Below are 14,904 nucleotides of genomic sequence, written 5' to 3'. Positions count from 1 at the left end.
AGCGACTCAAACGAAATAATATTTTTATTTTTGTAACTTCTCTTCCTACCAAAAAAGAAAAAAAAAAGCCTTTATTTTGTAGCCCTGAGTACCTAAAACGTTTGGCCAGTTACCACACACAGTTAAGCAGGATCAGTGTGTACAGAAAGCCAATTCAGTGTCTGTAGAGTTCTTTTGTAGTTTTCTGTGTGAAGGTTTTTTTTTTCGTTTTGTTTTGAGTGTCATTTGCAATTCATTGTCTGTGTTTTCTGAGGTTGGTGTATTCAGCTGCTCTGACCCTGGGTCCTGCACATTTAGCTCCTTGGATACAATCCTCTGACGTGACTGCTGACGCTAGGAAGACAAAAGCCGCTGAATATCTTAAGTAATAATAATTTAAAAAAAAAAGCCTTTGTTACTGTTTGTTATTATAAAACACCTGACTGGAAAGAAAAGCCATGAGATAAAAGTAATATTTAAAGTTGGCACACGAGAAGGCCACCTTGCTCTGTGGGCACTGAAATAGCTGCAGAAGTATTGAGCGAGGTCTATAGGAAAACTGGCAAAAGGAGAGAGGGCAGCAGAGGGAGACCAGAGCAGAGACCCAGTTCTGAAGCAAACCCAGCTCTCTGAGTTGGACTTCTCAAGTCATTTTAATTCCATGCTGTCTTGACAGCTAGTAACTAAAATAAAACTATCCCATTTTAGGTATCAGCCACTGCTTAACACTGTATACAGTTCAGAAATTCTGTGTGGATTTTCTTTTTTTTTTTTTCGGATGAAAAATTATACAGTCACTTTTTGTGATTCCTTATATATCCTCCCAGTGTCTGTGTGGATTTTATAACAGAATATTTTAGTTGCTCTTCATCTGTTAGTCCATGTGGAAAGTGAAAGACATTATCCCAGAATTAATTCACTAAATACTCTAACCAACCTGGAAATTGACTATATGCCATTTACCACTAACCCCTCCCATTCAACAGTGAGAAAATAAAAGTCATATTCTGTCACTAAGAAGGAGACCAAGACAGCACAGACCACAGAGACTTGAGAGCCTTACCTTGTATATAAGACAGGGCTGACTTGAATGCAGCCTAAAACACCAGCAGAGGGTGTTTCTTAAATCTAAGGCTCTTTAAATTATTCGTGAAGTTCAGGGCTCCACACAGCGTGTTACTGAGCTACTGGGAGGCCTCCCTGCCGTGCCTGTGGCTCTGTTGTGACGTGGTTCAGAGCGCGAAGTCAGGTCGGCGTGCGTGGAGGTGGCAGGGTCTTCAGGTCACCCAGTGCTGCAAGTGAAGGCTGTCTGAGGGGGCCGCGTTGTCTGCTCCCCCCGGCACCCGACGCCAAGTTCACATGAGTCACGCTTTCATATCCTGCCCATTTTATTAGTTGGCACGCCTCTAGTAGAAGCCTTTCTCCCATTTAAAAGGACCTTTTGGTCACTGTCAGCTCAATTAATGAATATGCATCACATCCCTCCTCCAGCCCCCGCTGCTTCTCACCGCCCCTTCCTCCTTCAGCTCTAAACTGCTTGGACTTTTTTAAAGTTCGGCGTTAATGCAGCTTCTGTTTTTGTTTTTGTTTTTGACTGAGTCTGTTCCTAAGAGGGTAGTTCCTTCTCTTATATCCCCCACTTTACAGTAGGATGGCATGTACTAGAAATAGGCTGGAGGATTTAAAAATACTAGGAACACATAATGTACACATAAAAACTCATAAAATGTGGCTTCATTCTACATCTCTTCTTCTCTCGTTTTCTGTTTGAATTTTTTTTTAAGACAATTTTTTTTAATCCATTTGGGGATACAAAGTGAAAAGATGTCTTGACCAAATTATCCATGGTAATTCTCTTTTAGAATTCCGTTGGTTAAAAAAGACATACTCATTGTAGCTATTGTAGGTGTAAGCTTGTGTGACAGTTCTGAGACTAGAATGTTTATAATGAGGTACAGTTCCGTATGTAGGGTTAGAGTTGGAGGTAGAGTGGGCAGTCTTGCAGGATGATGAGTATGTATTTTTACTGCTAGTATTGTTAATATTAGTCATAATGAATGTTGCCACTCATTGAATATCCAACTGATTTATGTACATTTCTTCATTTAACATATTAATAATAATAGTCCTGTCAGATATAATACATACCTCTTTGTTTCTGACAAGGAAATTGAATTCCAGTTTGGTTGAGTAACTCTTAAGAGATTACTTTATGTCTTCTATATAGTGATCTTTGTAAAACTTACTAAAATTTTTCTCAGCTGAAACTAACTTCTTTCCTCACTTTTCTGGTTCACCATGGATCATGATGAAGGTAGACTGTAAATTATAAACTCCCTTGAGGACAGGGACTACGTCTGCTATTTATCACTGCATCTCTGGGGCCTAGCCGAGTACCAGCTTAGTAGCTACTTAATAAATGTCTCAACAATGAATGAATCTTTGAGCACATTAAAATTGTTAAGAAATCAGATGCAGATTTTTAAAAGTTTTTGAAATGAAGAACTACATTGGAGGACTTTACAACCCAGTGCTTAGACTTACAATAAAGCCATAGTAAGGAAGACAGCATGATGTTGGCATAAGGGTAGGCATGTAGATCAGTGGAACAGAATCCAGAAACAGAGTCACACTTTTATGAGCAATTGATTTTCAATGACTATATCAGGGTAATTCAGAGGAAAGGAAAATCTTTTCAACAAAATAAAATATCTGAGTATCTATATAGAAAAACATGAATGTCAGCTCCTACCTCATACCATACAAAAAGTTAATACAAAATGAATCACACCCCTAAATGTAAGAGCTGAAACTGTAAAACTTATAGAAGGAAACTTAAGCAAAAATCTTTGTGACCTCCAATGATGTAAGAGTTCTTAGAACACAAAAAGGACAAACTATAAAAAATGAAAATTTTAGTAAATTGGATTTTCTCAAGTTATACTTCTTCTCTTTGAAGGATGTTGTTAAGAATATGAAAGACAGGGACTTCCCTGGTGGTCCTGTGGTTAAGACTTAGCACTTCCACTGCAGGGAACATGGGTTCAGTCCCTGGTTGGGAATGAAGATTATGCATGCTACTAGATGTGACCAAAAAAAAAAAAAATATATATATATATATATATATATGAAAGACAACATTAAGCCACAGAATGGAAGGAAGTATTTTCAGTATATCTGATAGAGGATTTGTGTCCAGAATACATACAAAGAACTCTTGGGTAATAAGACAACTCAGAAGATGGGGGCCAGGGGAAAACTCAAGACATTTCACAAAGAGTAACAGGAATAACCAATACACTCATGAAAATATGTTCAACGTTATTAGTCATCAGGTAAATGTAAATTTCTGTAAGATGTGACTGCACACTCATTAGAACGAAGCAGATGAAAAAGATTTGACATTTGTGAAGCAGCCAAAATGCTCACACACTGCTGGTGAAAATGTAAAACAGTAAAATCACTTTGGAAAATGCTAAAATTATTCTATAAAGTTAACCATACTCTCAGCAAACAACACAGAAACTCCAGTCCTGTGTATTTATCCAAGAGAAATGAGTAACAAAGATGTGTGCATCAATGTTCATAGCAACTTTATTCACAGTAGCCCAAAACTGGAAACATCTCAACTGTCCATCAGCAGGTGAATGGATAGACAAAATGTATATTGGAATAGTACTCAGCAATAAAAAAGAATGAATTCTGTTACACACAGACATGTGGATGCATCTCAGAATCATGCTAAATGAAAGAAGCAACTCAGGAGTACATTTACTATATGATTCCATTTATATATAAAATTATAGAAAATGCAAACTGAAACTGTACTGATAAACAGATCCTTGGTTGCCTGAGGCCAGGGACAGGATCATCTGTAAGTATTGGAAATGTTCTGGATCTTAATTGTGGTAGTGGTTTCACAGATTCATGTATCTGTCAGAACTCATCACCTTGTACACTTTAAATGGGTGAAATTTATTGTAATTCCATAATATATACAATTAAATAAAAAGAGCTTGGGTGAAGGAAGATGGAAAAATTAGTTAAATATATACAACTTTATTTTTCTCAATATACCTTTTCTAAGTTGTGTTCATCCTTACTTTTTTTCCTTTTGTCTTAAAAAACGTTTTCACTGTTTTTAACCTACATATACATACCATGTTATGCCAATTTGTGACTCCTTAAGAAAGTTTTGATCAAGAAAATAAGACTTTGTAAGAAAGATTATGTCCTGGGTAGTGAGCAAATAAATTCATTGGAGACTGTTTTTATAGCAAAATGGGCCAGTAGAAGGAGAATTCAGCTTATAGATATTCTATTAGTTATTATGTACATGCAGTGCCCTTCTTAAGGAAGCTGGAAATACTGATAGAGCTGTCCTAGTTTGAGCATATGCTTCACCCTGGGTTAATGTTATAATTTCTACATGACATTTTCTCCAAAAAACTTACTTATTGATAAAAATAGCTAGGCAGTCATTCATAATTTGTATAAAAATTATGGGGTGTGGTGGCATTTGAGAATTTTAGAACATAGAAGTCATAGTTTATAAATCATATTTTAATCTACGCACCCATCGCCAGTGCTGCTAGAGATGTGTATACATGAATCGGCCTACAAGTTCTTTCAAAAGTCTTTAAGGAACATTTTCTGATGAGATCATAAGCCCCAAACTTTTGCTAAACCGTTTAGCTGTTCCTCCGTTCCACAGTGGGTTGCGATGCCCCAGAGTTACGCTCTGGGCCGAGTAGCACAGGTTTATAGCAGGATGCCATCTCTGTCACCCTTGTTTACAAGTGCAGCTGGCTCTGCGTCTCTGCTGCATGGTAACACTCGGCTCAGGTCTCAGAGGGCACGTTTGGCAGCCTGGTGGGACTTTGCCTGAACCGTTGTCTCTGGTGGGTAAAGTATACAGTTGAAGCTGAAATCTCAACATAAATTTGAATTGATTTCATGTAAAAGGATGAACTTACTATCATGAATTTTACTGTAGTCTGAGCAGCAGCAATTTTATTTGTAAGGCCATAAGTGATCTATTATCAGGTATCCTGCCCAGTCTATTAGTTGGCACTAAAATAACAGTAATTGGGGATTTTTACTGTGAACTTGAGAAAAAGTTCATGCAGTTTAGTTTAGCTATTGGTTTTCAGCTGAATCTTGATAAATTTTCTAGAGATTTAAGCACAAATATGTACCTTCATAAAAAGTATATTGAAATTCTTCCATTTCATTTACTTGACATTTATTGAGCATTGGTAATAAGCCTAGCAATGTACTAGGCACTTGTTTCTTTAGTGTCCTACGGATTTCATTAAAGCCCAACCATCAAGGAGTACTATATCATTTTTGCTGCCTGAATAGGTTGTTTCCATCTCTATATTGAAATCACCATTGATTTAATGAGATGAGTAAGAGAAAAAGGAAAAGGAAACAAATAATTGAGTGTTATATCTGCTCACATTAAAGCTTAACTCCATTAAATGACATGTCAGCAGCTTAGAGGTGTGTGGGTATTGCAGACGTGCCGCTGCAGGGAAAAGAAGAGATACTTGGGAAAAGTTAAAGAGGTCCAGAAACCTGCACTCAAGCTCAACAGTAGGGCAAACGTGGATTTCCCAGTTTTAAGGTCTCTGAGTAGGAGCAATTGTGTGTTCACAAGCCCCGGAGACCGAAAGCCTTTTTGTTGAATCGATCTTTGAACTTTAATGCACCCAATGGGGAAAAAGGAGAAGGGTAGGTCACATTCTAACTTCACTTTCAGTTGACAGTGATACTCTTCCAAGGTCCAATCAGGTGGAAAGGCTGATTGCTAAGGAGAGAAAAGCCCATCCCTGACTGGACAGGGCCCTGGATTCCTTAGGGGAAAGGACCCTGCCTTTCCCCATTTTATCTCCAGCGCTGGGCCCTAAGTAGGTGTTTATTAACTGCTTAATAAGTGAATAGTTATTTTTTCCTCCTTTTTATTTTTTCATGTTGAACATTTGGAATTGCTGGTTTCTTATTTGTCTTGTTGTCCAAGCTTTCTGCCGTCAGCACTGTGCGGTATTTTCTAATTGCAGCTGTAAATAGGCCTGGAACATAGTAGAACCAAATGCAGGATTGTTGACTGACGTGTATGATTAACCAGCAGAGACAAAAGCTCTCCAAATGGAATCAATTTTATAAATCCAAAAGTTGAAATTATTCAGATTAGTATACCTTGAGTATGGTTTTTCTTCTTTGTAGGATTTTTGACATAACTAAGAAAAATTGTTTTTGAAAGTCATTAATCACTATGAGGTATTGCTCTTTAAATATTTGAAGATTTTCTTCATTTTAATTATTAAAGTGAATGTTTCTCTCTATATTCATTGCTGCTTAATTATTTGATCTAATAGAATGTTGCATTTTGTTTTCTCCAATACCAATGAAGGTACCATTGGATACAACCAGAGGAATAGAATTGATACTCTCATGTATCTCCTAGCATATCCACAAAAACCCATGGTTAAAACAAAGACTATTGAGTTGATAGAATTTGAGAAACTGCCAGCCGGACAGAATGCGACAGTTGCCGTGATGAGTTATAGTGGCTATGATATCGAAGATGCTCTTGTTTTAAACAAGGCTTCCTTGGACAGAGGTAAGTGAATTTTCAAAGCACAAGCACCAAAGGTACCTTTGTGCAGATTCAGATACAAGTGTGATCAATGTGAAAGTCACTTGACGTCAGAATGTTAATGTCAGTTTCAAGTGATTTGATTTCTATAATCTACAACCAGGAAGTGGTTATGTATGGTGTTGACATTTTTTAAATGAATATTATATAGAGATATTAATAATTGTTACTAAGGAACCTTTTTCTTTCTTTGTTATTTAATTTATTGGTGACTTGAGACAGTTCAACAGAAAACAAAAATTGAAATGTAAGAATTTGATTATTTCCTAGCAGGAATTACAATAAATGAAATACCTTTTTTTTTGTTTTGTTTTGTTTAAAAACATCAAGTTGTATATTTAATTACAAACCTGTTGAAAGGGCAATGGCAATAGTTGTGTGTAAACGACTATTTTCTTTTTTTATTGTATATCTCAGCTCCATAATGCTATACCTTTTTGTTAGCAAAATGATAAAAGTATACATGCACAAACCCTGATTCGTCATTTTACCTTTTTCTTTGCCAGTGTTTTGATGGCTTACTTTTGCACGTCCCCACCTGGGGGCTTGTTAGCCACCACCTGATCTGCGGGGTGACTTCTGTCTTCATCATCCATTTCTCTCCTTTCTCCCTGGCAGACCCGCCCTGCCTTCACTCTTTGCAGTTGCTAGGCAGCCATAATAGTACTCCTAGACATGTGTCTTTGGCGTTAATGTTGGCTGCACTTAATTTATGCCTCTTTTTTTCCTCCAAATGACAACAGCCATGCTTTAAAGCTAGATGTTTTCCTTTCTGATTAACTGGTAACGTTTATGTGGAAATCTGAAGACTTTGTGATATCTGTCAGAAACTCCGCAACACAATTTAATGATCTGAGTTTACTGTCTGCTTGCTTTTAAGCTCCCACCTGTAAATAAAATGTCCATTTATACTTAGAAGAAAACGCTTCTGATTCCATGCAGTTCAGATTCACACTGCACTCCAGCATGTTGCACTTAATGGCCATTGTACGAAATTTCAAGATCATGTAAGGTTTTCAAAGCAGCTTGCTCTCTGAGGCGAGTTTATTATGGCCATACACAATTTACCAGGAGCCATAACAACGAAGACTGTTATCAGAGACACACAGATGTCTTCATCTACTGTCCAGATGTAGAAATGTGTTGTTTCATCCTGTGGTCACCTTCCTATTTAAAAAATGACATTAGAGCACTGAGATTTTATTTAGAAATCCACTCTTCCCTGATTAATTTCCTGAACTCAAATTCTTAGATTTCTTGAAAGAGTTCTGCTTTGGGTGGAGAATCATAAGCAAAGGATTTTACAGCCTTGCATTTATTTCTTCAGTAATAGCTGGCATTTAATCTGGAGACATTTTCCTATTTAAGTGAACTCTGACATGGCTCAGTATATCCTGGGGAGATCAGAGGGAGAATCCCATTTAAAATAACAGCTTGGCCAAAAGGGGAAGAAGAAAGAAATTCAGCCATAGCATCTTAGGAAATGTTACTTAGTGTGGAAGGACTGGCAGCTCTTTTGAGCAACTGACAAATCCTTCTGTGGCTTTCAGTGGTTGAGTTTGCTCCATCTAAAGGCTTTTTCTATTCATTTTGCTTACTTTTCTTAATGTTTAAGTTGTTAATTGGTACCAGCACTTTTCCCTCCTCCACTAGATAAATGTAATATAAAAATGTAATCAAAGTAATCTCTAATCTTCAAGGCAAAGGTGAACTGTCTCCCCCATTAATATCATTTGATTGCTTCTTTTTATTCTCTCTTTTCTCTGGAGAAAAATTAATGTTTTTGTTTGCTTGTTTGAGACTTCCTCTAAATGGTAAAATCAGCTAAAAGAAAACTTTCCAGAGAAGAGTAGCAAACGTTTTGCAACAAAATGATATGTGAGAAGAATGAGGGCTAATCAGTGAACTTGCTCTGTCTCAACTCAGCCACCATGTTGCTGAGTGCCCTTGGCCACTTAATTTTTCTGCCCCTCACTCGTGGCCCCTGTAAGATAGAGGGATTAAGCCAGGTGATCTCTAAGACCCTTTCCAATTTTCACATGCTATGGCTCTGCACTCTTAAAGAATCATAGTGATATTCTTAGGTTTTTCTCACCTTCCTCCAACCTGACAAGGTATATTCTGTGCTGGAAAATGATTGTAGAGATTCCAGTGTTTATATGCTTATATGGTAGAGATCTTGAGCCAGTTCTTCAAGTCATCAGATTGTTATTTGGCTTGGCTGCTCTCATAATCTAAATGTAGAGCAAACGTGGAGTGTGTTTCTGTGGGCTTCCCAGGTGGCTCAGACGGTAAAGAATCTGCCTGCAACACAGGAGACCTGGGTTTGATCCCTGGGTCAGGAAGATCCCCTGGAGAAGGGAATGGCAACCCACTCTAGTATTCTTGCCTGGTGAGTTCCATGGACAGAGGAGCCTGGTGGGCTACAGTCGATGGAATCACCGAGTTAGACACGACTGAGTGACAGACACTTCGGAGGGGAAGGGAGGTAGAGTGGGGTGGCTTGTTGAATAACACAAATCTGTGACTTCATAGTTTCATATTGCTGGTGGTTCTGAACCCACTTTGGTTTCATTTTAGGTTTTGGGCGTTGCCTTGTATATAAAAATGCTAAATGCACCTTGAAACGATATACCAATCAGACTTTTGATAAAGTGATGGGGCCCATGCTGGATGCTGCTACAAGGAAACCCATCTGGCGACATGAGATTTTAGATGCAGATGGTATTTGTTCTCCAGGTAAAAGCCTTAAAATCATTTTTTTAATGTATATGCTTTTAAATTATGGTAAGTATTCAGCAGTATGTCTGAATGTTTGGTATACAGGGCAGAAAAAAAATAACAACCTATAAAACCATATCACCCTAGGTGCTATGGCAGGGAAAACAAGTGCAGTGACAGCAGTGTAGTAGCTGGTGTCTGTGCTTACCGCAAAAAGGTGCAAAGCGAAGGTGAGGACAGCAGGAAAATCAAAGAAATGCTTATATTTTCTCATTGTCCAAGTTAAGTTGGTGGGGACTCATTACTAGCTGAAATCACTGTGACATGGCCCAAACCTATTCTGATACCCTAGGAGATATTTTAAAGTGGATGGATTTTCTATCATTCATGTGGTCCCCTAAAGCAGCGTCTTAATTTTATACGTGCTGTGATCTTAATCTATGTGGTATTTTCAGATGGGCTTGCAGAATTTCACACAAGCCCTGTTGAACTCTGATTCCAGCCATGTGGACTGTTTTTGTTACCTCCACGTCTGAACTTCATGCACCAGGTCTAATCATGGGGTTTTATTCTCCAATAACCTTTGCCCTCCACACGGATGATACTGACTTGTCTAATGCTCTTCTCTCTCTCTCAGGTGAGAAAGTAGAAAACAAGCAAGTGCTTGTAAACAAGTCCATGCCCACAGTGACTCAGATTCCCCTGGAAGGAAGTAACGTGCCCCAGCAGCCGCAGTACAAAGATGTGCCCATCACGTACGTCCTGTTACATGAAAGATTTTTAAAAAGAAGGGATGGAGGAAATTAGAAGTTAGCTCCTTTGGCTGGTGACTCCCAGAGAGACATCTGCCCAATGTCAGCTCCATACCCACTCTTGGACAACGGGGTCCCCAAACCCAGACCCAAACCGTCATCCTCCCCTCACCTACCCCAGCCTCAGACATGCTTCCTCTGGGTCCGTTTCTCAGTGAGTAGTGCCGCCATCCAGCCAATCACCTACAGCATACACCTGACTCCTTTGCGTGACCTGCTGCTTGCATTAATTCGGTCAGTGCTGTCAGTTCTGTCTCCTCAGAGGTTCTCTCACTTCCCAGTAACAGGCGTGGCTATCTGAGTTTGGCCCGCTTCTCCTGCTGGACTCATCGTTCCTGGTACCTGCTCATCTGCCTCCAGTCGTGCACCTCCCCACACGTCTCAGGCTCTGTTACTGCTAGAGTGATTTATTTTTTATCCTCAATTATTCATCTGCTACTCTCTTGAGTAAATAGAATAAAACTTGAGTAGATTGAGTAAAACTGCTAATGACAATGTCGCCTGCAGGATAAAGGCTGAACGAAATGATAATATAATAAATACACAGCCATCCATGACTCTTGGCACATGTCTTTAGTCTCACCCTTTGGCACACCAGCCCCCGTATTTCTAGTAAATTGTCTCTTATTCTCCGGACATTCCATGTGACTTCTGTGCATTTACTCATGCTGCTCCCTCTGCCTGGAATTTCCTTCTCTCTGGTCACGTCTCCACTCTAGGGTCTCCTCCTCCAGGAAGCAGTCCTTGATAGCTTGCCTCTCCCTGCCACCAACCACTGGCAGGACTGACTGTCACCTCCTCAGGCCTTTCTCATTACCCCTCTCGCCATGCCAGAAAACTTTCTTGTATCTCCCTTTCTCTCTTCCTTCATTGGTTGTGAGTTTCTTTGGGGCAGGAACTATGTCTTCTTAATCTCTGTATGTACAGAGCCTGTAAGGATCTGACACAAGTAGACTCTGAATAATGTTTGTTGAATGAAGGACAGATGATATGAAGTGTGTGAAAAAGTTCCCAATGGAAAAGCTGAGTAGATTAAAGTAATATTTAAAAATATGGAGTTGAGTAACAGGCTTCAGCTTAAATCCCAGGTCTGCTTTGTATGAGTCATGTGTCCTGGGCAAGTTCTTAACCTTCCTAAGTTTTCCTCAGTTCTTATTTCCTATAAAGGAATAACAGTATGTGAATACCATGTATGGTAATGATTAAATTGTATTGTGCCTGCCTCATAATAAATGTTTAACCACTTTAAACTAGGACTGTCCAAGGGAAATTGTCACATTTTAATTTATTCTTGAAAGAGGAGAGTCATTTTTCAGAACCTGAAATGAGAATGTCAGAATATTCTGTGATAGGTATTACATGAAATATGCCTGGAAGAATAGGTTCACCAAGGGCGGCTTGAAAGCTCTGCTATAGTGACTTTCTCTTAATATTAGCTACAAAGGGGCAACAGACTCGTATATTGAAAAAGTGATGATATCTTCAAATGCCGAAGATGCTTTTCTGATCAAAATGCTGCTGAGACAGACAAGGCGTCCAGAGATTGGAGACAAATTCAGCAGTCGTCATGGGCAAAAAGGTAAGTTGTATCGTTTCTCAGCTTTTTTTTTAATAAAACTGTAGTATTTATTAACCACATTATATAAGAACTACTTTATAATTCTCCGTTAGAAAAATTCAGTATGTTACAAAAAGTATTAACCATGTTATCAAAAGTATTCTTGTTTTATTTCCAAGATTAACCTGTTTATATTTTAATAGCATCTGACAGTATACCATAGTGTTGCTTCTCTATACTATGTATTTCATTCTGCAACTGCTCAGCCCAAAATTATAAATACGTTCTAGATGACGTACCTACTAAAGTACAAGTGGCTGTTCAGAAATAAATAGTAATACCTATTTTTTACGAAAGGTGTTTATTTAAAATGCTGTATGTTCTATTGGGTCATAGTATCAGGATGTAAGCACCAAAAGGTACCTCAGAGTCATCTGCCCCTTTGTTTAACACAAAAGGAAGTTCAGGCCCTGCTCGGTGAGCAGCCGGTCACAGGTGCCCAGCTCGGTGCTGAGCGGATGTTAGAACCGTGGTCTTCCCCGCCTCCAGTGCAGTGCTTTGTCTACCTCACAGTGACCCTTCTCCTCGAGGCTCCTTCTCCATCAGATCCCATTGGCAAGCCTATTTCTGCTGATGGTCAGTGCTGGGTTTTCATTCATTGTTGGTTTTGTTTTGTTTTTATCTTCAAGGAACATGTGGTACTGTGTCACTACTGATTAACTTAGCAACAGAGTCTCTTTTAGTCAATATATACCTAGAGTTTAAGTTTGTCCTGGTGTTTGAGTTTTAGCTGTCTGCCATGCAGTAGTATTCAGAACAACAGCAGCTAACACTTGGGTAGCACTCAGTGTGCCTGGCACATTGCTCATCTGTTTCTTCCACAGTCCCAGGAGGGAGGTCAATCTGCACTTTATAGGTGAGAAAGTCAAGGCACAGAGAGGTTAGAAGGTTGCCACATCCCCAGTTGGTGGCAGAGCTGGTTTTTAGGCCCTAGCAGCCTAGCTCCAGAGTCCATGCTCTGTAACTAACCTGTTTGCTATCCTGACTGTTAAGCAGTTAGGGTTGTGCCTGACACATAGTAAGTGCTCAAGAAGTGAAAGCTGTGATCATTAATACTGGCTATTACTCATTCAGTCTTCAACTTTGAATCTCACTTGTGCTTATAAATTGCTGGTGTGGTATCTTCCTGTTTTTGTTGTTTGTTCTATTCCTTCTCTCCTGAACCCCTCTCCCATCTCCTACCCCATCCCATCTTCTTGTTTTTAATTGACTGGTTTGAAGATAATTATACATTAAATTCTTGATGATTCTGACTATTGCTTTGCCAGGCAAGTATATCACATATTATAATGTGTTTGGTCAAATGAATCCAGCCTTAGTTGTCATTCCATCAGTGGAACTTTTTCAGACTAAGGTGCTATTTCATTGGAAGCATTTTTTAGTTCAGTTAACAGACACAAGATTATTTCAGCCTATCAATATTTTATGAAACAGAATTGGTTCCATCTGTAACTGTGAATTTGATACCTCTACTTCATACAGTTCCGTAAGATGCTAAGTCTTAACTTTTGAGTTTAAAACCGATCTTGAGGTTCTATTATTTTCTATTGCTTACCAGTGAAAGTCAGATTCTCTATATTGAGATTGTTTCTCCTTCTCCATTGGTCTTGACACTTTCTGAGATATACTCCGAAGTCTTTCTGGGGTAACCATAGCCTCGTTAACAGCATCTATTTTACTTGACCTATTTCCTGGACAAGAGCAAAGCTTGATACTCCTCTTATAAAATGTTGGTTGGCACTAAAAGTTTTACAAGCATGCACACCATAAGAGGACATCTCTATTCTGAATCAGTGTGCACAGTTGAAGCCCAAATCCTTGTGCTTTGTTCCATCAAAGTTACTGTGTAAAGAGTTGAAGGCTGGTGTACATTTCAGTACTTATCCACTGTGTTTGCATTTCACTAAGCTTGAGGACAGGGACTATGTCCTTAGATTCTCATAAGAGCTTTTCTCAGAGTAGATATTTAGTAGATAATTGATAACAGTTGAATATATGAATGAATTGAAAGTACAGGGAATATGAAAAGGAACAGGTTCCCCGCTCTTGATGGATTGATTTTTACCCAGATTTTAATCTGTACATTGTATATGAGTGTGTGTATGTTACAGTAGAAACAAAGCAGTACTTCTGAATGAAAACCATGCTTGGTTAGTAAGTACCTGTGAATACAGACCTCGAGGTAAAATGTCATCAAGTCTGTGCTCTCGCATTTTTTCAAACTGTCAATAAACTACAGATAGTGTTCATTGACAGAAGTGGTTTCCAACTTGCAGTGATCTGAAACGCAGCAGAGTTTAGAGATCTCTTCAGTCTTAGGGAGCTTTGACTAGAATATCTCTATACGAAACTGAAAGAAGTCCTCCTGGGTCCAGATGACCTTTCACTTGTAGTGAGGAGTTTATCTTGCTAGTTTTCTTTTTCCAGATGGCTTTTAATCCAAGGGTAAAACCTTCTGATTAGCCTAGATTCCCTTGATATTCTCTTCTCTTACAACTTCATTAGATTTATTGAAAAGATTGGGGGGGAACAGCAAACAAACAAAAAATAGATAATGTAAGCTTTATCAGAGTAAAAGGACCATTCACATAATTTTTATTTAAATAATTTTTATTAAATAATAAATGCACATGGCTTAAAAAGGTCAAATGGTACCAAAAAAGAGTGCCTTGTAAAAAACATAGTTTTCTTTCCTTTCCTTTCTTCTTATTCTGCTTCCTGAAGCAGTTTCACCTCAATTTCATCTTAGTATTTCTAAATAATATTCTTAAGCAGCTCTGTGTTCATTCATCCATTTGCAGACGGATTCACCAGCAGACATTGCTTGCTGATCTCGCCTTGTGATAGGTAGGAGGACCTACACTTGGCTACCTCCATTTCCTATTCCCAACTTCCATTCCCTGCATAGATTTATCATAATTTTAAGTTATTTAATTATATTGCATTATCTGGTGCCATAAATATTTGCTTCCAAACCAAGTGATTGTTGAGTACATTTCTTTGGTTATATAACTTTATTTTTTCAGAAGTTAATCTGTATCTCATTTAAGAATTTTGCTTAATTTTCCTTATTTTTATTACCATTCTTCTATACCATCAATAGCCTCTCAGCA

At 38.5% G+C, this 14,904-nt stretch overlaps 1 protein-coding gene across 2 annotated transcripts in view; it reads left to right on the top strand.

Annotated features, from left to right (window-relative positions):
• POLR3B (RNA polymerase III subunit B) overlaps positions 1 to 14,904 on the top strand; it is a 123,782-nt gene that overhangs the window by 69,711 nt on the left and 39,167 nt on the right. For both annotated transcript variants that reach the window (XM_005893684.3, XM_070370221.1), the window contains 4 exons: positions 6,395 to 6,604; positions 9,221 to 9,379; positions 9,999 to 10,116; positions 11,610 to 11,752. In XM_005893684.3, coding sequence (XP_005893746.2) covers positions 6,395 to 6,604; positions 9,221 to 9,379; positions 9,999 to 10,116; positions 11,610 to 11,752 — 630 coding nt within the window. The remainder of the gene's footprint in view (positions 1 to 6,394; positions 6,605 to 9,220; positions 9,380 to 9,998; positions 10,117 to 11,609; positions 11,753 to 14,904) is intronic.

The sequence above is a fragment of the Bos mutus genome, chromosome 5 (genome assembly GCF_027580195.1).
Source record: "Bos mutus isolate GX-2022 chromosome 5, NWIPB_WYAK_1.1, whole genome shotgun sequence".
In the NCBI taxonomy this organism is placed as follows: Eukaryota; Metazoa; Chordata; class Mammalia; order Artiodactyla; family Bovidae; genus Bos; species Bos mutus.
This window is presented reverse-complemented; position numbering and strand designations above follow the sequence as displayed.